General features: G+C 45.0%; 1 protein-coding gene across 1 annotated transcript in view; it reads right to left on the bottom strand.

Annotated features, from left to right (window-relative positions):
• Positions 1-12,836, bottom strand: part of LOC121545306 (alpha-1,3-mannosyl-glycoprotein 4-beta-N-acetylglucosaminyltransferase C-like) — a 30,398-nt gene extending 17,562 nt beyond the window's left edge. Inside the window, exons 1-4 of the mRNA XM_045209342.1 lie at positions 12,747-12,836; positions 12,593-12,667; positions 3,025-3,125; positions 2,315-2,435 (exon numbers count right to left, since the gene is read on the bottom strand). Coding sequence (XP_045065277.1) covers positions 2,315-2,435; positions 3,025-3,120 — 217 coding nt within the window. The 5' untranslated portion in view covers positions 3,121-3,125; positions 12,593-12,667; positions 12,747-12,836. The remainder of the gene's footprint in view (positions 1-2,314; positions 2,436-3,024; positions 3,126-12,592; positions 12,668-12,746) is intronic.
• Positions 12,837-23,798: the final 10,962 nt, after the last annotated feature.

The raw sequence follows: 23,798 nt of genomic DNA, 5'->3' as shown, positions 1-23,798 counted from the left end.
TTGCTCCTGTAAGTCGCTCTGGATAAGAGCGTCTGCTAAATGACTAAAAATGTAAATGTAAATGTAGTTGGAGGTGTGTGTGTGTGTGTGTGTGTGTATTTACTCTGTTTAGTTGGAGGTGTGTGTGTGTGTGTGTGTGTATTTACTCTGTTTAGTTGGAGTGTGTGTGTGTGTGTGTGTGTGTGTATTTTCTCTGTTTAGTTGGAGGTGTGTGTGTGTGTGTGTGTGTGTGTATTTACTCTGTTTAGTTGGAGGTGTGTGTGTGTGTATTTACTCTGTTTAGTTGGAGTGTGTGTGTGTGTGTGTGTGTGTGTGTGTGTGTTTACTCTGTTTAGTTGGAGGTGTGTGTGTGTGTATTTACTCTGTTTAGTTGGAGGTGTGTGTGTGTGTGTGTGTGTGTGTGTGTATTTACTCTGTTTAGTTGGAGGTGTGTGTGTGTGTGTGTGTGTGTATTTACTCTGTTTAGTTGGTGTGTGTGTGTGTGTTTACTCTGTTTAGTTGGAGTGTGTGTGTGTGTGTGTGTTTAGTTGGGTGTGTGTGTTTACTCTGTTTAGTTGGAGGTGTGTGTGTGTGTGTGTGTTTACTCTGTTTAGTTGGGTGTGTGTGTGTGTGTATTTACTCTGTTTAGTTGGAGGTGTGTGTGTGTGTGTGTGTGTTTAGTTGGGTGTGTGTGTGTATTTACTCTGTTTAGTTGGAGGTGTGTGTGTGTATTTACTCTGTTTAGTTGGCAGGTAGCTTAGTGGGTAAGAGCGTTGTGCCAGTAACCGAAAGGTCGCTGGTTCTAATCCCGAGCCGACTAGGTGAAAAATCTGTCGCTGTGCCCTTAAGCAAGGCACTTAACCCTAATTGCTCCTGTAAGTCGCTCTGGATAAGAGCGTCTGCTAAATGACTAAAATGTAAATGTAAATGTAGTTGGAGGTGTGTGTGTGTGTGTGTGTGTGTATTTACTCTGTTTAGTTGGAGGTGTGTGTGTGTGTGTGTATTTACTCTGTTTAGTTGGAGGTGTGTGTGTGTGTGTGTGTGTGTGTGTGTGTGTGTGTGTGTGTGTGTGTGTGTATTTACTCTGTTTAGTTGGAGGTGTGTGTGTGTGTGTGTGTGTGTATTTACTCTGTTTAGTTGGAGGTGTGTGTGTGTGTGTGTGTGTGTGTGTGTATTTACTCTGTTTAGTTGGAGGTGTGTGTGTGTGTATTTACTCTGTTTAGTTGGAGGTGTGTGTGTGTGTGTATTTACTCTGTTTAGTTGGAGGTGTGTGTGTGTGTGTGTGTGTGTGTATTTACTCTGTTTAGTTGGAGGTGTGTGTGTGTGTGTGTGTGTGTTTACTCTGTTTAGTTGGAGGTGTGTTTGTGTGTGTGTGTGTGTGTTTACTCTGTTTAGTTGGAGGTGTGTGTGTGTGTGTGTGTGTGTGTGTGTGTGTGTATTTACTCTGTTTAGTTGGAGGTGTGTGTGTGTGTGTGTATTTACTCTGTTTAGTTGGAGGTGTGTGTGTGTGTGTATTTACTCTGTTTAGTTGGAGGTGTGTGTGTGTATTTACTCTGTTTAGTTGGAGGTGTGTGTGTGTGTGTGTGTGTGTGTATTTACTCTGTTTAGTTGGAGGTGTGTGTGTGTGTGTGTGTTTACTCTGTTTAGTTGGATGTGTGTGTGTGTGTGTGTATTTACTCTGTTTAGTTGGAGGTGTGTGTGTGTGTGTGTGTGTGTGTGTGTATTTACTCTGTTTAGTTGGAGGTGTGTGTGTGTGTGTGTGTGTGTATTTACTCTGTTTAGTTGGAGGTGTGTGTGTGTGTATTTACTCTGTTTAGTTGGAGGTGTGTGTGTGTGTGTGTATTTACTCTGTTTAGTTGGAGGTGTGTATGTGTGTATTTACTCTGTTTAGTTGGAGGTGTGTGTGTGTGTGTGTGTGTGTGTGTATTTACTCTGTTTAGTTGGAGGTGTGTGTGTGTGTGTGTGTGTGTGTGTGTGTGTGTATTTACTCTGTTTAGTTGGAGGTGTGTGTGTGTATTTACTCTGTTTAGTTGGGTGTGTGTGTGTGTGTATTTACTCTGTTTAGTTGGAGGTGTGTGTGTGTGTGTGTGTATTTACTCTGTTTAGTTGGAGGTGTGTGTGTGTGTGTGTGTGTGTGTATTTACTCTGTTTAGTTGGAGGTGTGTGTGTGTATTTACTCTGTTTAGTTGGAGGTGTGTGTGTGTGTGTGTGTGTGTGTGTATTTACTCTGTTTAGTTGGAGTGTGTGTGTGTGTGTGTGTGTGTGTGTATTTACTCTGTTTAGTTGGAGGTGTGTGTGTGTGTGTGTGTGTGTGTGTGTGTGTGTGTGTATTTACTCTGTTTAGTTGGAGGTGTTCCTGCCAGTAGTTGATAGGAGACGTTCAGTGGCAGGTACCCTCCCTTGTCTACCCACAATGCACTGCTGGAGACAGTCCGGCCCTGCCACACCTGCTCCCCCTGAAACACACACACACACGAGAGTTTCTGAGTTAAATGTGAAAGAGACATAATGCACGGAGCAGCCAGAATAGCAAGACAATTCCTTTCTGTAGTGGGTGTTAGCTAAGACCATGTGTGACAGGGCAGTCAGGTTCAGCAGCATTCAGCCTGGTTTCCCTGTAGGTCTTGGCTTTGAGCCATCACTAAGTCAACTCAGCTTGCCCTGCCATAAACTAGTTGTATTATTATATATACAGAACCTTGAGTTAAGGTCTCTGTATTAACTGTGCTATACAAATACTATTATCCCCCAGCCTTAGTCTGAACACAGACACAAACACGCCCAGCAGCAGACACTGATTCAACCCATTTCAACCTGACCCTCAATGTTTACAGTGTCTTTGCAAATGACTGCCACTGCAAACATGTGAGTGTGAGAGTGTGTGAGAGTGTGTGTGTGTTAGGTGTGTGTGTGTGTGTTAGGTGTGTGTGTGTGAGAGTGTGTGTGTGAGAGAGTGTGTGAGAGGTGTGTGTGTGTGTGTTAGGTGTGTGTGTGTGTGTTAGGTGTGTGTGTGTGTGTGTGTGTTAGGTGTGTGTGTGTACTCACGGTGCTCCTGAACTCCAGCGGGAGCATGAGGTAAAGGATGGTGAGGAGGAGGAACACTGCTGCCATGGTGACACTCCGCTTACAGGACCACCGCATCGCCCCTACCACACAGGCTCCTTTGTTACTCAGTCAGCACATCAGTCAATTATTCAGTAGGTGTTTACAGACAGGTAGGAGAGAGACAGGTAGGCGAGAGAAAGACTGGCAGTCGACAGAAAGGCAGTAAGGAGACAGGCAGTAAAGAGACAGGGAGTAAAGAGACAGGGAGTAAAGAGACAGGCAGTAAGAACACAGGCAGTAAAGAGACAGGCAGTAAGGAGACAGGCAGTAAGGAGACAGGCAGTAAGGAGACAGGCAGTAAGGAGACAGGCAGTAAGGAGACAGGCAGTAAGAACACAGGCAGTAAAGAGACAGGCAGTAGACAGAAAGGCAGTAAGGTGACAGGCAGTAAAGAGACAGGCAGTAGACAGAAAGGCAGTAAGGAGACAGGCAGTAAGAGACAGGCAGTAAAGAGACAGGCAGTACACAGAAAGGCAGTAAGAGACAGGCAGTAAAGAGACAGGCAGTAGACAGAAAGGCAGTAAGGAGACAGGCAGTAAAGAGACAGGCAGTAGACAGAAAGGCAGGCAGTAAGGTGACAGGCAGTAAAGAGACAGGCAGTAAAGAGACAGGCAGTAAAGAGACAGGCAGTAAAGAGACAGGCAGTAGACAGAAAGGCAGGCAGTAAAGAGACAGGCAGTAAAGAGACAGGCAGTAAAGAGGCAGGCAGTAGACAGAAAGGCAGGCAGTAAAGAGACAGGCAGTAAAGAGACAGGCAGTAGACAAAGGCAGGCAGTAAAGAGACAGGCAGTAAAGAGACAGGCAGTAGACAGAAAGGCAGTAAAGAGACAGACAGGCAGTAAAGAGACAGGCAGTTGACAGAAAGGCAGTAAGGAGACAGGCAGTAAGGAGACAGGCAGTAAAGAGACAGGCAGTAGACAGAAAGGCAGGCAGTAAAGAGACAGGCAGTAAAGAGACAGGCAGTAGACAGACAGGCAGTAAAGAGACAGGCAGTAGACAGAAAGGCAGTAAGGAGACAGGCAGTAAGGAGACAGGCAGTAAAGAGACAGGCAGTAGACAGAAAGGCAGGCAGTAAAGAGACAGGCAGTAAAGAGACAGGCAGTAGACAAAGGCAGGCAGTAAAGAGACAGGCAGTAAAGAGACAGGCAGTAGACAGAAAGGCAGTAAAGAGACAGACAGGCAGTAAAGAGACAGGCAGTTGACAGAAAGGCAGTAAGGAGACAGGCAGTAAGGAGACAGGCAGTAAAGAGACAGGCAGTAGACAGAAAGGCAGGCAGTAAAGAGACAGGCAGTAAAGAGACAGGCAGTAGACAGAAAGGCAGGCAGTAAAGAGACAGGCAGTAAAGAGACAGGCAGTAGACAGAAAGGCAGTAAAGAGACAGGCAGTAAAGAGACAGGCAGTAGACAGACAGGCAGTAAAGAGACAGGCAGTAGACAGAAAGGCAGTAAGGAGACAGGCAGTAAGGAGACAGGCAGTAAAGAGACAGGCAGTAGACAGAAAGGCAGGCAGTAAAGAGACAGGCAGTAACGAGACAGGCATTAGACAGAAAGGCATTAAGGAGACAGGCAGTAAAGAGACAGGCAGTAGACAGAAAGGCAGTAGACAGAAAGGCAGTAAAGAGACAGGCAGTAAAGAGACAGGCAGTAAAGAGACAGGCAGTAAAGAGACAGGCAGGCAGTAAGGAGACAGGCAGTAAGGAGACAGGCAGTAAAGAGACAGGCAGTAGACAGAAAGGCAGTAAGGAGACAGGCAGTAAAGAGACAGGCAGTAGACAGAAAGGCAGGCAGTAAGGTGACAGGCAGTAAGGTGACAGGCAGTAAAGAGACAGGCAGTAAAGAGACAGGCAGTAAAGAGACGGGCAGTAGACAGAAAGGCAGGCAGTAAAGAGACAGGCAGTAGACAGAAAGGCAGTAGACAGAAAGGCAGTAAAGAGACAGGCAGTAAAGAGACAGGCAGTAGACAGACAGGCAGTAAAGAGACAGGCAGTTGACAGAAAGGCAGTAAGGAGACAGGCAGTAAGGAGACAGGCAGTAAAGAGACAGGCAGTAGACAGAAAGGCAGGCAGTAAAGAGACAGGCAGTAAAGAGACAGGCAGTAGACAGAAAGGCAGGCAGTAAAGAGACAGGCAGTAAAGAGACAGGCAGTAGACAGAAAGGCAGTAAAGAGACAGGCAGTAAAGAGACAGGCAGTAAAGAGACAGGCAGTAGACAGAAAGGCAGTAACGAGACAGGCATTAGACAGAAAGGCATTAAGGAGACAGGCAGTAAAGAGACAGGCAGTAGACAGAAAGGCAGTAAAGAGTCAGGCAGTAAAGAGTCAGGCAGTAAAGAGTCAGGCAGTAGACAGACAGGCAGTAGACAGAAAGGCAGTAGACAGAAAGGCAGTAAAGAGACAGGCAGTAGACAGAAAGGCAGTAAGGAGACAGGCAGTAAGGAGACAGGCAGTAGACAGAAAGGCAGGCAGTAAAGAGACAGGCAGTAACGAGACAGGCATTAGACAGAAAGGCATTAAGGAGACAGGCAGTAAAGAGACAGGCAGTAGACAGACAGGCAGTAGACAGAAAGGCAGTAAGGAGACAGGCAGTAAGGAGACAGGCAGTAAAGAGACAGGCAGTAGACAGAAAGGCAGGCAGTAAAGAGACAGGCAGTAACGAGACAGGCATTAGACAGAAAGGCATTAAGGAGACAGGCAGTAAAGAGACAGGCAGTAGACAGAAAGGCAGTAGACAGAAAGGCAGTAAAGAGACAGGCAGTAGACAGAAAGGCAGGCAGTAAAGAGACAGGCAGTAAAGAGACAGGCAGTAACGAGACAGGCATTAGACAGAAAGGCAGTAAGGAGACAGGCAGTAAATAGACAGGCAGTAACGAGACAGGCATTAGACAGAAAGGCAGTAAGGAGACAGGCAGTAAAGAGACAGGCAGTAGACAGAAAGGCAGGCAGTAAAGAGAAAGGCAGTAGACAGACAGGCAGTAGACAGACAGGCAGTAAAGAGACAGGCAGTAAAGAGACAGGCAGTAAGGAGACAGGCAGTAAGGAGACAGGCAGTAAAGAGACAGGCAGTAAGGAGACAGGCAGTAAGGAGACAGGCAGTAAGGAGACAGGCAGTAAAGAGACAGGCAGTAAGGAGACAGGCAGTAAAGAGACAGGCAGTAGACAGAAAAGAGACAGGCAGTAGACAGAAAGGCAGTAAGGAGACAGGCAGTAAGGAGCCAGGCAGTAGACCGAAAGGCAGTAAGGAAACAGGCAGTAAGGAAACAGGCAGTAAGGAAACAGGCAGTAAAGAGACAGGCAGTAGACAGAAAGGCAGTAAGGAGACAGGCAGTAAAGAGACAGGCAGTAAGGAGACAGGCAGTAAAGAGACAGGCAGTAAAGAGACAGGCAGTAGACAGAAAGGCAGGCAGTAAAGAGACAGGCAGTAAAGAGACAGGCAGTAAAGAGACAGGCAGTAGACAGAAAGGCAGTAAGGAGACAGGCAGTAAAGAGACAGGCAGTACAGAGACAGGCAGTAAAGAGACAGGCAGTAGACAGAAAGGCAGGCAGTAAAGAGACAGGCAGTAAAGAGACAGGCAGTAAAGAGACAGGCAGTAAAGAGACAGGCAGTAGACAGAAAGGCAGTAAAGAGACAGGCAGTAAAGAGACATGCAGTAAAGAGAAAGGCAGTAGACATAAAAGCAGTAAAGAGACAGGCAGTAAAGAAACAGGCAGTAGACAGAAAGGCAGTAAGGAGACAGGCAGTAAAGAAACAGGCAGTAAAGAGACAGGCAGTAAGGAGACAGGCAGTAAAGAGACAGGCCGTAGACAGAAAGGCAGTAGAGAGACAGGCAGTAAAGAGACAGGCAGTGCTTTGTTTGTGGAAGAATGTGAGATAGCTATATTGTCAACATTGAGTTGTGCTGGTTAATGGTCCGTCCATACAGCTGACATTAACGTTACAGCCTTGTTTGCTTGTAGCTAGCTAATGTTACTGGCTAACATTAGCTAACTGGCAATAGCAGCCAATGAATTACGCTATCTTATTTGTTCTGATTACACACAAGTGTCACATGTCAAGGCCAACAGTTTACAAAGATGACTTCAGCCATGTGAAAAACGTACCATAGCAAACTATAGCTAGCTTCCTTTGCTTGTAGCTTACCTCTCATCTGACTGGTGTTAGCTAGCTACTAGCGCTGTTGCTGTGCAACCCAAGTGCTTTGGTCCGGTTTTAGAACTCTGAGATTCGGCTGAAAAGTTGTTAACCATTATCACAGCTACTACAAAAAAGGTAGCACATCGTTGGTTCTTAAAATGGACAGAAATTAGCACTTGAGAGCGATAGATTATCCATTTTATAAAGACTGTTGCCCCTACAAACGTATTCAGTCTGAAAGGTGGAAAGTCTAATGGTTACTTTTTGGACGCTGTAGCCTCGTTTTAATCAAACGCCTAGAATTTGAGCTAAGTTTGGGGGGGGGGGGAATTGTCCTGCGACCCTAATGCTAACAACCCTGTCAAAATCCGGTATAGTGGTTCTCGGTAACGGCCAGACGGATCATGACGAGAGGTGGGAGTGTGTTGTGTACCTCCAATCAAGTTGATGTGCACATTTCCATCGACATTGGTGTCACATTGGCTTAGATATGATCATAGGGAGATTTAACATTGGGCTTCAATTAATGCATATACTATTGTGGGGAAGATATAGCCTAGCCTAGCGACATGCATGATTACAAACAGGCCTAAAACATATAGCCTAGCCTAGCGACATGCATGATCACAAACAGGCCTATAAGCCTAAAACATATAGCCTAGCCTAGCGACATGCATATAGCCTAGCCCAGAGACATGTATTATTGCCTATAAAATATACCGCAGAAACATGTATTTATTTATTAATTCTTGTCCATTTATTTAAACTCGACCGATAACCCCGTCGCCTGAATACCTACACTGTCAAGCCCTGGCCTTGAGAGCCCGGTTTTCTCTAGTTGGTTTGGTGAGGGTGTGAATATCTATGGATAGATTCTATGTGTAGATCTAGAATGAGTAGATCTATGTTGGCCTGGTGTGGTTCCCAATCAGAGGCAGCGGTCGATCGTTGTCTCTGATTGGGGATCATCCTTAGGCAGCCATTTTGCCTACCTATGTTGTGGGATCTTGTTTCTGTGTGTTTGGCTTGTTTGATGTTTAGCCTTTAGAACTTCACGTTACTTTGTCGGTGTTTATATAATAAACAAACATGTACGCATACCACGCTGCACTTTGGTCCAATCCTGTACTCAACGAACGTGACATACAGTGCCTTCTGAAAGTATTCACACCCCTTGACCTTTTCCACATTTTGTAGTTACAAAGTGGGATTAAAATGGATTTAATTGTCAATGTTGTTGATCCATCCTCAGTTTTCTCCTATCACAGCCATTAAACTCTGTAGTGTTGGTGAAATCCCTGAGCCTTCCTCTCTGGAAACTGAGTTAGGAAGGGTGCCAGTATATGTACAGTGGGGAGAACAAGTATTTGATAACCTGCAAAATCGGCAGTGTTTCCTACTTACAAAGCATGTAGAGGTCTGTAATTTTATCATAGGTACACTTCAACTGTGATAGACGGAATCTAAAACAAAAATCCAGAAAATCACATTGTATGATTTTTAAGTAATTAATTTGCATTTTATTGCATGACATAAGTATTTGATCACCTACCAACTAGTAAGAATTCCGGCTCTCACAGACCTGTTAGTTTTTCTTTAAGAAGCCCTCCTGTTCTCCACTCATTACCTGTATTAACTGCACTTGTTTGAACTTGTTACCTGTATAAAAGACACCTGTCCACACACTCAATTAAACAGACTCCAACCTCTCCACAATGGCCAAGACCAGAGAGCTGTGTAAGGACATCAGGGATACAATTGTAGACCTGCACAAGGCTGGGATGGGCTACAGGACAATAGGCAAGCAGCTTGGTGAGAAGGCAACAACGGTTGGCGCAATTATTAGAAAATGGAAGAAGTTAAAGATGATGGTCAATCACCCTCGGTCTGGGGCTCCATGCAAGATCTCACCTCGTGGGGCATCAATGATCATGAGGAAGGTGTGGGATCAGCCCAGAACTACACAGCAGGACCTGGTCAATGACCTGAAGAGATCTGGGACCACAGTCTCAAAGAAAACCATTAGTAACACACTACGCCGTCATGGATTAAAATCCTGCAGCGCACGCAAGGTCCCCCTGCTCAAGCCAGTGCATGTCCAGGCCCGTCTGAAGTTTGCCAATGACCATCTGGATGATCCAGAGGAGGAATGGGAGAAGGTCATGTGGTCTGATGAGACAAAAATATAGCTTTTTGGTCTAAACTCCACTCGCCGTGTTTGGAGGAAGAAGAAGGATGAGTACAACCCCAAGAACACCATCCCAACCGTGAAGCATGGAGGTGGAAACATGGGGCCATGTATCGCGAAATCTTGGCCAACAACCTCCTCCCTCAGTAAGAGCATTGAAGATGGGTTGTGGCTGGGTCTTCCAGCATGACAACAACCCGAAACACACAGCCAGGGCAACTAAGGAGTGCCTCTGTAAGATGCATCTCAAGGTCCTGGAGTGGCCTAGCCAGTCTCCAGACCTGAGCCCAATAGAAAATCTTTGGAGGGAGCTGAAAGTCCGTATTGCCCAGCGACAGCCCTGAAACCTGAAGGATCTGGAGAAGGTCTGTATGGAGGAGTGGGCCAAAATCCCTGCTGCAGTGTGTGCAAACCTGGTCAAGACCTACAGGAAACGTATGATCTCTGTAATTGCAAACAAAGGTTTCTGTACCAAATATTAAGTTCTGCTTTTCTGATGTATCAAATACTTATGTCATGCAATAAAATGCAAATTAATTACTTAAAAATCATACAATGTGATTTTCTGGATTTTTGTTTTAGATTCCGTCTCTGACAGTTGAAGTGTACCTATGATAAACATTACAGACCTCTACATGCTTTGTAAGTAGGAAAACCTGCAAAATCGTCAGTGGATCAAATACTTGTTCTCCCCACTGTACAGTGACTGGGTGTATTGATACACCATCCAAACTGTAATTAATAACTTCACCATGCTCAAAGGGATATTCAATATCTGTTTTTTTATTTTTACCCATCTGACCGGTCGCTCCTACCAAGTGGCGTGGCGAGAAGCTGTCTCCGCACCACGTGCTCTCACCACTGGTGTCCCCCAGGGCTCAGTTCTAGGCCCTCTCCTATTCTCGCTATACACCAAGTCACTTGGCTCTGTCATATCCTCACATGGCCTCTCCTATCATTGCTACGCTTACGATACACAACTAATCTTCTCCTTTCCCCCTTCTGATAACCAGGTGGCGAATCGCATCTCTGCATGTCTGGCAGACATATCAGTATGTATGACATTACATTACATTACATTTTAGTCATTTAGCAGACGCTCTTATCCAGAGCGACTTACAGTTAGTGCATACATTATTATTTTTCATACCCCCTGTGGGATGACGGATCACCACCTCAAGCTGAACCTTGGCAAGACGGAGCTGCTCTTCCTCCCGGGGAAGGACTGCCCGTTCCATGATCTCGCCATCACGGTTGACAACTCCGTTGTGTCCTCCTCCCAGAGTGCGAAGAGCCTTGGCGTGACCCTGGACAACACCCTGTCGTTCTCCGCTAACATCAAGGCGGTGACCCGATCCTGCAGGTTCATGCTCTACAACATTCGGAGAGTACGACCCTGCCTTACACAGGAAGCGGCACAGGTCCTAATCCAGGCACTTGTCATCTCCCGTCTGGATTACTGCAACTCGCTGTTGGCTGGGCTCCCTGCCTGTGCCATTAAACCCCTACAACTCATCCAGAATGCCGCAGCCCGTCTGGTGTTCAACCTTCCCAAGTTCTCTCACGTCACCCCCGCTCCTCCGCACACTCCACTGGCTTCCAGTTGAAGCTCGCATCTGTTACAAGATCATGGTGCTTGCCTATGGAGCTGTGAGGGGATCGGCACCTCTGTACCTTCAGGCTCTGATCAGTCCCTACACCCAAACGAGGGCATTGCGTTCATCCACCTCTGGCCTGCTGGCTCCCCTTCCTCTGCGGAAGCATAGTTCCCGCTCAGCCCAGTCAAAACTGTTCGCTGCTCTGGCACCCCAATGGTGGAACAAGCTCCCTCACGACGCCAGGACAGCGGAGTCACTCACCACCTTCCGGAGACATTTGAAACCCCACCTCTTTAAGGAATACCTGGGATAGGATAAAAGTAATCCTTCTACCCTCCCCCTACCCCACCCCCACAAAAAATAATAATAAAAAAATATATATATATATATATATTGTAAAGTGGTTATCCCACTGGCTATAGGGTGAATGCACCTATTTGTAAGTCGCTCTGGATAAGAGCGTCTGCTAAATGACGTAAACGTAAATGTAAATGTACCAATATGTGCCCTTCTCTGCGAGGCATTGGAAAACCTCCCTGGTCTTTGTGGTTGAATCTGTGTTTGAAATTCACTGCTCGACTGAGGGACCTTACAGATAATTGTATGTGTGGGGTACAGAGATGGGGTAGTCATTCAAAAATCATGTTAAACACTATTATTGCACACAGAGTCCATGCAACTTATTATGTGACTTGTTAAGCACATTTTTACTCCTGAACTAACAGCATTTAGGCTTGCCATAACAAAGGGGTTGAACACTTATTGACTCAAGACATTTCAGCTTTTCATTTTGAATTAAATTTGTAAACATTTATAAAACATAATTCCACTTTTGACATGGGGTGTGTAAATCAGTGACACAAAATCTAAATTTAATCCATTGTAAAAATTAAGGTTGTAACACAACAAAATGTGGAAAAAGTAAATGGGTGAGAATACCTTCTGAAGGCAACCGAGGAGAAATTAGGAAACAGGTCTGGGGCCAGTGAGTGACACACCTGATTCCAACAGTCCAGACACACTCAGATCTTTACAAATACATGGAGAAATATTCAACATCTCTGGAAGCACCTTAACATGATATAAGGAATAACTGGGATAGGATAAAAGTAATCATTCTACCCTCCCCCTACCCCACCCCCACAAAAAATAATAATAAAAAAAATATATATATATATATATATATTGTAAAGTGGTTATCCCACTGGCTATCATAAGGTGAATGCACCAATTTGTAAGTCACTCTGGATAAGAGCGTCTGCTAAATGACATAAATATAACAACCCCCAACCCCATATCTGAGCATGGAATGTGTATCTGGGACACACACGTAAAACATCTACTGACTAGGCTAGATACGCTCAGCTTTTACTGCGTTCAGACCTGTGAATAAACAGTAGGCCTATAGGTTAGTAGTTTGGCAGTATTCTCCCCAGCCTGGTCCTTCTGGTGTTTTAATAGTCTAGCTAGCCTACACATAAACCGGAGCCTAGACTAGTGTGTAATGTGTGAGTATTATGGGTAAGCTAAGTGTGAGACAGGACGAACTACTTGACAGATGAATAAACTCTATTGATCGGATTGCAACTCACCTGTTGCCTGTGTGACTTGACGTCTTTACTGAACGGAGCTCTGCTGTCACTTCAGACGACCACACCCACACTCACCTGTTAATACACACAGTTGGGAATGGATTCTTTGGAGTTTTTTTAACGTTCGTTTCGTTTTTAATTTGCGTTTTATCACCTGCGTCAATCTGCTCTCTCGTCAGAAGGCGGTATGAGAGCGCGTGCTGCTGTTAGTCAGTCGGTCCCTTCGCCTTCGGTTCATATCTCCCGGTACTTCCTGGTGTTTGTGTGTGGGCGGTTAGTGCTATCTGGTATCCTTGGGACGTCCATACCCTAAACCCTACCCTTACTATTTGAAATATGTAACTTTTTTGGGCCACTCGACCAAATTCACATAGAAATGTGAGTTATAGATCTGTCATTCTCGTTGAACGCAAGTCTAAGAAGCGGTAGATCTGTTCTATGTGCCCTATTTCTGTTACCTGTCTTTCACTTTTGGTTTTGTACACCAGCTTCAAAGAGCTGAAAATACAAGCGGTTTAGGTACAATGATTTTCTACACTATAATTGTTTGTTTTGTCACTTAAACTGAAATTAGGAGGACTATTAGAATTTTAGCAACCAGGAAATGGCGGAGCATTTCTACATAGTGCATTTACCCAGTCCCATATTATTATTATTATTATTATTATTATTACATTTCAACTTCAATGGGGTAGAGACATCCCAACGATACCTGATAGCAAGAACAGTGTGTGTCTCCCAAGTCATTTCTTTTCAGGCAGACCAGTTTAGAGATAGAAGCCTGTATGGGTGAGTGGGTAGGGGACCAGTTTAGAGATAGAAGCCTGTATGGGTGAGTGGGTAGGGGACCAGTTTAGAGATAGAAGCCTGTATGGGTGAGTGGGTAGGGGGCCAGTTTAGAGATAGAAGCCTGTATGGGTGAGTGGGTAGGGGGCCAGTTTAGAGATAGAGGCCTGTATGGGTGAGTGGGTAGGGGGCCAGTTTAGAGATAGAAGCCTGTATGGGTGAGTGGGTAGGGGGCCAGTTTAGAGATAGAAGCCTGTATGGGTGAGTGGGTAGGGGGCCAGTTTAGAGATAGAAGCCTGTATGGGTGAGTGGGTAGGGGCCAGTTTAGAGATAGAAGCCTGTATGGGTGAGTGGGTAGGGGGCCAGTTTAGAGATAGAAGCCTGTATGGGTGAGTGGGTAGGGGGCCAGTTTAGAGATAGAAGCCTGTATGGGTGAGTGGGTAGGGGGCCAGTTTAGAGAGAGAAGCCTGTATGGGTGAGTGGGTAGGGGGCCAGTTTAGAGAGAGAAGCCTGTATGGGTGAGTGGGTAGGGGGCCAGTTTAGAGATAGAGGCCTGTATGGGTGAGTGGGTAGGGGACCAGTTTAGAGATAGAAGCCTGTATGGGTGAGTGGGTAGGGGGCCAGTTTAGAGATAGAGGCCTGTATGGGTGAGTGGGTAGGGGACCAGTTTAGAGATAGAGGCCTGTATGGGTGAGTGGGTAGGGGGCCAGTTTAGAGATAGAAGCCTGTATGGGTGAGTGGGTAGGGGGCCAGTTTAGAGATAGAAGCCTGTATGGGTGAGTGGGTAGGGGGCCAGTTTAGAGATAGAAGCCTGTATGGGTGAGTGGGTAGGGGGCCAGTTTAGAGATAGAGGCCTGTATGGGTGAGTGGGTAGGGGGCCAGTTTAGAGATAGAAGCCTGTATGGGTGAGTGGGTAGGGGGCCAGTTTAGAGATAGAAGCCTGTATGGGTGAGTGGGTAGGGGACCAGTTTAGAGATAGAAGCCTGTATGGGTGAGTGGGTAGGGGACCAGTTTAGAGATAGAAGCCTGTATGGGTGAGTGGGTAGGGGGCCAGTTTAGAGAGAGAAGCCTGTATGGGTGAGTGGGTAGGGGGCCAGTTTAGAGATAGAAGCCTGTATGGGTGAGTGGGTAGGGGGCCAGTTTAGAGATAGAAGCCTGTATGGGTGAGTGGGTAGGGGGCCAGTTTAGAGATAGAAGCCTGTATGGGTGAGTGGGTAGGGGACCAGTTTAGAGATAGAAGCCTGTATGGGTGAGTGGGTAGGGGCCAGTTTAGAGAGAGAAGCCTGTATGGGTGAGTGGGTAGGGGGCCAGTTTAGAGAGAGAAGCCTGTATGGGTGAGTGGGTAGGGGGCCAGTTTAGAGATAGAAGCCTGTATGGGTGAGTGGGTAGGGGGCCAGTTTAGAGATAGAAGCCTGTATGGGTGAGTGGGTAGAGGGCCAGTTTAGAGATAGAGGCCTGTATGGGTGAGTGCATGTGTGACACAGGAGGTTGGTGGCACCTCAATTGGGGAGAACCGGCTCGTGGTAATGACTGGAGCGGAATCAGTGGAATGGTATCAAATACATCAAACACATGGTTTCCAGGTGTTTGATGCCATTCCATTTGCTCCGTGCCAGACATTATTATGAGCCGTCCTCCCCTCAGCATCCTCCACTGATGTGTGCTAAGGTGCAGAGAATCAGAGCTGGTGGTCAATCCAGTTCACGTCTTCAGCAGTTTGCTGGAGCCTGTTGTTATCAGACCTCATGCTCCGATACCGTCTGCCTGGCGCTAAGGGAATGAACAGCTCGTGGCTAGAGTGTCTCCTGGATGGGTGGGAGCACGGTCCCAGTGATGTCCTGGATGGGTGGGAGCACGGTCCCAGTGATGTCCTGGATGGGTGGGAGCACGGTCCCAGTGATCTCCTGGATGGGTGGGAGCACGGTCCCAGTGATGTCCTGGATGGGTGGGAGCACGGTCCCAGTGATGTCCTGGATGGGTGGGAGCACGGTCCCAGTGATGTCCTGGATGGGTGGGAGCACGGTCCCAGTGATGTCCTGGATGGGTGGGAGCACGGTCCCAGTGATGTCCTGGATGGGTGAGAGCACGGTCCCAGTGATGTCCTGGATGGGTGAGAGCACGGTCCCAGTGATGTCCTGGATGGGTGAGAGCACGGTCCCAGTGATGTCCTGGATGGGTGGGAGCACGGTCCCAGTGATGTCCTGGATGGGTGAGAGCACGGTCCCAGTGATGTCCTGGATGGGTGGGAGCACGGTCCCAGTGATGTCCTGGATGGGTGGGAGCGCGGTCCCAGTGATGTCCTGGATGGGTGGGAGCACGGTCCCAGTGATGTCCTGGATGGGTGGGAGCACGGTCCCAGTGATGTACTGGGCCGTCTTCACCACCTACTGAAGGGCCTTGCGGTTGTGGATGGAGCAATTCCCGTACCAGGCCGTGATGCAACCAGTCAGGACGCTCTCGATGGTGCAGCGGTAGTATTTGGAGAGGACACGGGGTGGCATGCCACATTTCTTCAGCCGCCTTAGGAAGTATCTGAGGCCCGCACCCGACCCTAATCTGCTAATATACAGTAGAACATGTGCTGTAGGTCTAAGCTACTGTCAGAGACGGCTACAGTCAGATCCCCATTAGTTCCTGCCAAGGCAGCAGCGACTCTTCCTGGGGTTTATTATGGATCCCCATTAGTTCCTGCCAAGGCAGCAGCTACTCTTCCTGGGGTTTATTATGGATCCCCATTACTTCCTGCCAAAGCAGCAGCTACTCTTCCTGGGGTTTATTAAGAATCCCCATTAGTTCCTGCCAAGGCAGCAGCTACTCTTCCTGGGGTTTATTATGGATCCCCATTTAGTTCCTGCCAAGGCAGCAGCTACTCTTCCTGGGGTTTATTATGGATCCCCATTAGTTCCTGCCAAGGCAGCAGCTACTCTTCCTGGGGTTTATTATGGATCCCCATTAGTTCCTGCCAAGGCAGCAGCTACTCTTCCTGGGGTTTATTATGGATCCCCATTAGTTCCTGCCAAGGCAGCAGCTACTCTTCCTGGGGTTTATTATGGATCCCCATTAGTTCCTGCCAAGGCAGCAGCTACTCTTCCTGGGATCCAAACAAATTGAATCAAACTTTATTTGTCACATGCGCCGAATACAACAGGTGTAGACCTTACCGTAAAATGCTTACTTACAAGCCCTTAACCAACAATGCAGTTCAAGAAAGAGTTAAGAAAATATTTACTAAATAAACTAAAGTAAAAAATAATAAAAAGTAACACAATAAAATAACAATAACGAGGCTATATACAGGGGGTACCGGTACCGAGTCAATGGGCTGGGGTACAGGTTAGTCCAGGTTATAATGAGGCTATATACAGGGGGTACCGGTACCGAGTCAATGGGCTGGGGTACAGGTTAGTCAAGGTAATTTGTACATGTAGGTAGGGGTAAAGTGACTATACATAGATAATACAGTGGGGGGAAAAAGTATTTAGTCAGCCACCAATTGTGCAAGTTCTCCAACTTAAAAAGATGAGAGAGGCCTGTAATTTTCATCATAGGTACACGTCAACTATGACAGACAAAACGAGAAAAGAAAATCCAGAAAATCACATTGTAGGATTTATTATGAATTTATTTGCAAATTATGGTGGAAAATTAGTATTTGGTCAATAACAAAAGTTTCTCAATACTTTGTTATATACCCTTTGTTGCCAACGACACAGGTCAAACATTTTCTGTAAGTCTTCACAAGGTTTTCACACACTGTTGCTGGTATCTTGGCCCATTCCTCCATGCAGATCTCCTCTAGAGCAGTGATGTTTTGGGGCTGTCGCTGGGCAACACGGACTTTCAACTCCCTCCAAAGATGTTCTATGGGGTTGAGATCTGGAGACTGGCTAGGCCACTCCAGGACCTTGAAATGCTTCTTACGAAGCCACTACTTTGTTGCCCGGGCGGTGTGTTTGGGATCATTGTCATGCTGAAAGACCCAGCCACATTTCATCTTCAATGCCCTTGCTGATGGAGGGAGGTTTTCACTCAAAATCTCACGATACATGGCCCCATTCATTCTTTCCTTTACACGGATCAGTCGTCCTGGTCCCTTTGCAGAAAAACAGCCACAAAGCATGATGTTTCCACCCCCATGCTTCACAGTAGGTATGGTGTTCTTTGGATGCAACTCAGCATTCTTTGTCCTCCAAACACGACGAGTTGAGTTTTTACCAAAAAGTTCTATTTTGGTTTCATCTGACCATATGACATTCTCCCAATCCTTTTCTGGATCATCCAAATGCACTCTAGCAAACTTCAGACGGGCCTGGACATGTACTGGCTTAAGCAGGGGGACACGTCTGGCACTGCAGGATTTGAGTCCCTGGCGGCGTAGTGTGTTACTGATGGTAGGCTTTGTTACTTTGGTCCCAACTCTCTGCAGGTCATTCACTAGGTCCCCCCGTGTGGTTCTGGGATTTTTGCTCACCGTTCTTGTGATCATTTTGACCCCACGGGGTGAGATCTTGCGTGGAGCTCCAGATCGAGGGAGATTATCAGTGGTCTTGTATGTCTTCCATTTCCTAATAATTGCTCCCACAGTTGATTTCTTCATACCAAGCTGCTTACCTATTGCAGATTCAGTCTTCCCAGCCTGGTGCAGGTCTACAATTTTGTTTCTGGTGTCCTTTGACAGCTCTTTGGTCTTGGCCATAGTGGAGTTTGGAGTGTGACTGTTTGAGGTTGTGGACAGGTGTCTTTTATACTGATAACAAGTTCAAACAGGTGCCATTAATACAGGTAACGAGTGGAGGACAGAGGAGCCTCTTAAAGAAGAAGTTACAGGTCTGTGAGAGCCAGAAATCTTGCTTGTTTGTAGGTGACCAAATATTTATTTTCCACCGTAATTTGCAAATAAATTCATAAAAAATCCTACAATGTGATTTTCTGGAGAAAAAAATTCTCAATTTGTCTGTCATAGTTGACGTGTACCTATGATGAAAATTACAGGCCTCTCTCATCTTTTTAAGTGGGAGAACTTGCACAATTGGTGGCTGACTAAATACTTTTTCCCCCCACTGTATGTAGCTTAAGAAACAAGGTTCATGAAATTAATAACTTGCTAGTAACAGATGACATTGATATTCTGACTCTCTCTGAAACTCACTTAGATAATACCTTTGATGATACAGTGGTAGCCATACAAGGTTATAACATTTACAGAAAAGACAGACATGACAGTGGTGGAGGTGTTGCTGTTTATATTCAGAACCACATTCCTGTAAAGCTTAGAGAGGATCTCCTGTTAAATACTGTTGAAGTAATATGGCTACAGGTTCATCTGCCTCACCTAAAGCCCATTCTGGTGGGAAGCTGCTATAGACCACCAAGTGCTAACAGTCAGTATCTGGATAACATGGGTGAAATGCTTGATAATGTATGTGATATCAACAGAGAGGTATATTTTCTGGGTGATTGAAATATTGACTGGCTTTCATCAAGCTGCCCACTCAAGAAAAAGCTTCAAACTGTAACCAGTGCCTGCAACCTGGTTCAGGTTATCAGTCAACCTACCAGGGTAGTTACAAACAGCACAGGAATAAAATCATCAACATGTATTGATCACATCTTTACTAATGCTGCAGAAACGTGCTTGAAAGCAGTATCCAAATCCATTGGATGTAGTGATCACAATATAGTAGCCATATCTAGGAAAACCAAAGTTCCAAAGGCTGGGCCTAATATAGTGTATAAGAGGTCATACAATACGTTCTGTAGTGATTCCTATGTTGTTGATGTAAAGAATATTTGTTGGTCCGTGGTGTGTAATGAGGAGCAAACAGACGTTGCACTTGACACATTTATGAAATTGCTTATCCCAGTTACTAATAAGCATGCACCCATTAAGAAAATGACTGTAAAAACTGTTAAATCCCCGTGGATTGATGAGGAATTGAAAAATTGTATGGTTGAGAGGGATGAGGCAAAAGAGATGGCAAATAGGTCTGGCTGATTGGTCAACTGGCAATCGTCACGTCTACTCCTGCTCCTCCCCTCCGGCGTGCGATGGAATACTAACCACCGGTCCTGGGATTCATCATTACGCGCACCTGCAGATCATTATAATTCACACCTGGACTCCATTACCTTCCTCATTACCTCCCCTTTATACAGTGAGGGAAAAGAGTATTTGATCCCCTGCTGATTTTTGTACGTTTGCCCACTGACAAAGTAATGATCAGTCTATAATTTTAATGGTAGGTTTATTTGAACAGTGAGAGACAGAATAACAACAAAAAAATCCAGAAAAATGCATGTCAAAAATGTTATAAATTGATTTGCATTTTAATGAGTGAATGTCCCTCCTTGGTCCTCAGTTGTTTCTGTGTTCATGCTACTCCTTTCATGTTTGTTGTTTTAATAAACGTTGCACCTGCTTCTCGACTCACAGCGTCATTGTTACAGAATACCGACTCAAACCCATGGAAGCAGCAGGAAATGTGAATATCTCTCAGACGGTCCATGACGGACCACCTCTGGCGCCGGAGAAGATGGCTGCCGTTTTACAGCCCTCTAACCAATTGTACTATTATGTGTGTTTTTCCCGCGTTATTTGTAATTTATTCTCTATATAATGTTTCTGCCATCGTCTCTTATAACCAAAAAGAGCTTCTGGATATCAGGACAGCGATTGGACAAATATTTTTTCTTCAACGAGGTGGCCGCGAAGGATATCCTACAGACACCCGACAAGGCCCAAATCCCCGTCATTCGCATGAGGAAGAGACGGAGATATCGTGGACGTAGGTCGGGGTGCCTTGTAAGGATCCGACGGCGAGCGAGTAAACTGCCTCTTCCATCAATCCTATTAGCCAATCTTCAATCATTGGAGAATAAATTGGATCACCTAAGATTACGGTTATCCTACCAACGGGACATTAGAAACTGTAATATCTTATGTTTCACCGAGTCGTGGCTGAACGACTGTTAGATTAATTTGTATTTTAAGAATAATGACTAAAGGATTTCACCCCAAATACAGTATAAATGTTAGAATTATCATGTAGTGTCAACCCACTAACAGAGGGGGCGGTACTAAACATTCAAGGGTGAAGGGGAAGGCGGAAACTGTTTAGAAAAGTCACCTAAAGGTGGGAGGAGTCAAGTTCAGGAGGTATAAAACGGAGTGTGTGTGTTTTTGGCGTGAGAGCTCTCCATGAATAAATATACAGATAATACTTGTGGGTTGTGGACCTTGAATAATTGATGATTAAAACCAGAGCCTTACAACCTCTGGTAATGATTCAAGCTTAGGTTGAATTAGAGATTGGTCCTTCGAGCCGGATCTTAAATACGTCTTTATCGTTCTAAGGACACCGAATCCGTGCACGGCCGGGTGATTGCATCCGTGGAGAATAGTCCTGGCCTTCGACGTTAAGGTTATAAACAGGCCGGTGATTACTCTTTATGAACGATAAAGACGTTAACAAGTTTGAAAAAGCATTTAAATCCAAACTGCAAGGAAAAGGTCAGTAATTTTTATTCATGGATTTTGGTGAAATGATTTGAACTTGTATGAGAATAGTAATTCTTGTGGAGGGCAGAGAATAGTTACCAAAATCTCAAAGGAAGTAATAATTATTACGAAACGGGGAGGGTCCGCAATTGACCCTAGGTAAATAGCTATTACCAGAATAATCTAGTCCGAAATGACAAGGGGTGAAAGGCCATCACCAATGTAAACTAGTTTTTATTGAGACTGTACTGGGTGCAGTGTAACAGTATAAACAGGGAGATAATTATCATCGTGTGAGATGGATGAGTCGGGAGTAGCGTATACGACTGGGGATTTGCTAGAACTTTGCAAATAAGTTTAGCAAATGATTGTATAAGGTCGTATATGTGTGAGACTTAATCCATCGGAATACGTGATAATTGTTTCAAGGAAGGAGCTAAAAATAAGTCGCGTGAGAAAAAATGGTTAACTGACTCTTTTCATGAAACCGGAGTTTTAAATAAAAACTCTGGGTTAGGGGTTAAATAATTTTAAATGGTTAATTACAAAAGCAGATCATACATTGGCTCAAGAGACGCACTAAAATATTAGCTCCTACTAAAATAATTCGGGATTGAATTATTTAAAAAAAGGGGGGGGATTTCTTATTTTTACACCATGGGAAATAAATCTTCTAAAGAGGTCCGAGAATTAACGGGGGATGAAAGATATATGTTAGGAAGAGATCGAAGAAATATGTTTTATGGATCCATTTGGGAGAAGAGGTATAAATTTATTGGGCATCTCGAAGTAAAAAAGTTAGAAGTTATATGATTAGGCAGATGCATGTAAAACAGATTTGAAAAAACAGCGAAAGGAGGGGCTACAGACAGCGAAAGGAGGGGCTACTTTCACGCTTTTTTTTAAGCGTGAAAGTGCTTTAACGGTAACAAAGGAATATTTAACCATCGTGACTGCAGGGGTAAAGAAAAGGAATAGGACAGTCAATTTTTTGGTTCAACGGGTAAAATGTTTGAAAAAATGATTAGTGTCAATTTAGAATTGGCTAAAAACACCACGAAGCGATTATTTGAGAGGTACCTATACAATTCCAACGATGCATATGTATGAACTTTCTCACTCAAACGTAGACGTACGTCATGAGTGAGAAAGTAGAGAATATTTACATTTGCATTTTTGGTCATTTGGCAGACGCTCTGGTCCGGAGCGACTTGCAGAACCAATAGAGGGTTGCATTGAACTATTATGTTGTGTTGGGCATTTGAATGGCATAAGGTGAAATATGTGTGTATGAGGGAATTCAACGGCGGGTATGAATGATAACCGGATACTACTTAGTATTTGGTTGGTTAAATGCTGAATAAAAGATTTGAGGCGTGGTTATGGGGTAACTAGGAAGACGCACTTATTCAATAGGGAATGGGTGGAGAGAGAGAGAGTTTTTACGTGTATTAAAAGTTGCATAAGATAGCTTTAGTAGTATTCTAGATAGGGCTATGAAAATATGTTACAAGTACGAATGACATTATGGAATATCATCCTTAAATGTATGCTTATCAACGATATCAAGTGTTTGTTTTATTGATCAGGGCCGAATCAGAGAGAACAGTTGAAGAAATTGGATGGCGAACTGAAGTAGCGATAGAGCTGTGAGGGTTGAGTTGAGGACAAGGAGAATGATTTGTGGCTCTGGTTGGCGGGAAAAAGTGGAGGTCGGGAGACTTTACTGAGAGGAAGTGCTTTGATGAATTCAAATGGTTATTACTTTATTGTATAGGTTGAGTAACACCAGTGGTGGATGAAAATAAATGGAGAGAAGGCAACTGTTTAGGGTTGAAAAACAAGCAGGAGAAGATGAGACAACGAGCAGTTTTACAGAAGGAAATTACAGAACTCAGGGAGAGTAGAGAGGAAATACACAGTTTAAGGGGATGACCAGTACCCTTTGATAGCCTTGGCTAACCCAAGGGCTGGGGAGGAGCATGCACCAGAGACACTGGATGTATATAGGGCGTGGACACAGCGAGATGTAGTGGGAGCTATAGAGGGTGTAGTGCACCCTAAGACAGGAACAGAGGGGTTCAGGAGGGATTTGGAGAGTCTAGCGGCAAGCTTTAAGCTAAACACAGGGGAAATTGAGAGGGCAGTCAGAACCCTAGTTGGGAAAGATTGGGCAGCTGTTCGGGGGCAGTGGGTTTCAGGGGATGCCAATGGAGCAGTCCTACCATGGGCAAATAATGGGCAATATGTTGGGAAAATAACTGAGTTGTGTAATAATTTAAGGGAACATTACCATCGACATGCTGACTTCTCCAAAGTACATGAATGTAAACAGGAAGACAGTGAGACCATCAGCCAAGTGGCATACCTGAGCCTCCCCAGGGACAGGGAAATGATACTCCGTACCATCAGCAGCTAAAAAATAGCATTCCTTAGTGGAATGAGACCAGAAATAAGCAGGAATATTAAGAGGACTTTAGTGGGATGGGGAACTACTTCGTTAGCCGAGGTCAAGAGATATGCAATCCATCATGAGCGGAATAGTAGACAGGATAGAGTAAGAAAAAATAACATACGGGAGCTGAGTATTTAATGGCCACTAGGGGAAATAGCTGGTAGAGGTAGAACTCCAGAATAGAAGGGGAGAGAGATTTTCTTAGGGGGTGGATCAAATAATTGATAATGGATCATTTGAAATGAGATCACATGTAGCAGATTAAGAGTAATCAATTAAATAATCATTGTATACTCGAGGAATTTTGAGTGATTTTATGGATTAGTTATGAGGAATTAGATTGATACAAACATTATTCATGGTTTAGGACTGGGGATATCTGTATCATGTTTTGTGTGTACTACCATCTTTAGATTACTGATGGTAATTGAAGGTTAACAAAATGTATAACCAGGAGAAAGAGATTA

The sequence above is a fragment of the Coregonus clupeaformis genome, chromosome 30 (genome assembly GCF_020615455.1).
Source record: "Coregonus clupeaformis isolate EN_2021a chromosome 30, ASM2061545v1, whole genome shotgun sequence".
Classification (NCBI taxonomy): Eukaryota; Metazoa; Chordata; class Actinopteri; order Salmoniformes; family Salmonidae; genus Coregonus; species Coregonus clupeaformis.
This window is presented reverse-complemented; position numbering and strand designations above follow the sequence as displayed.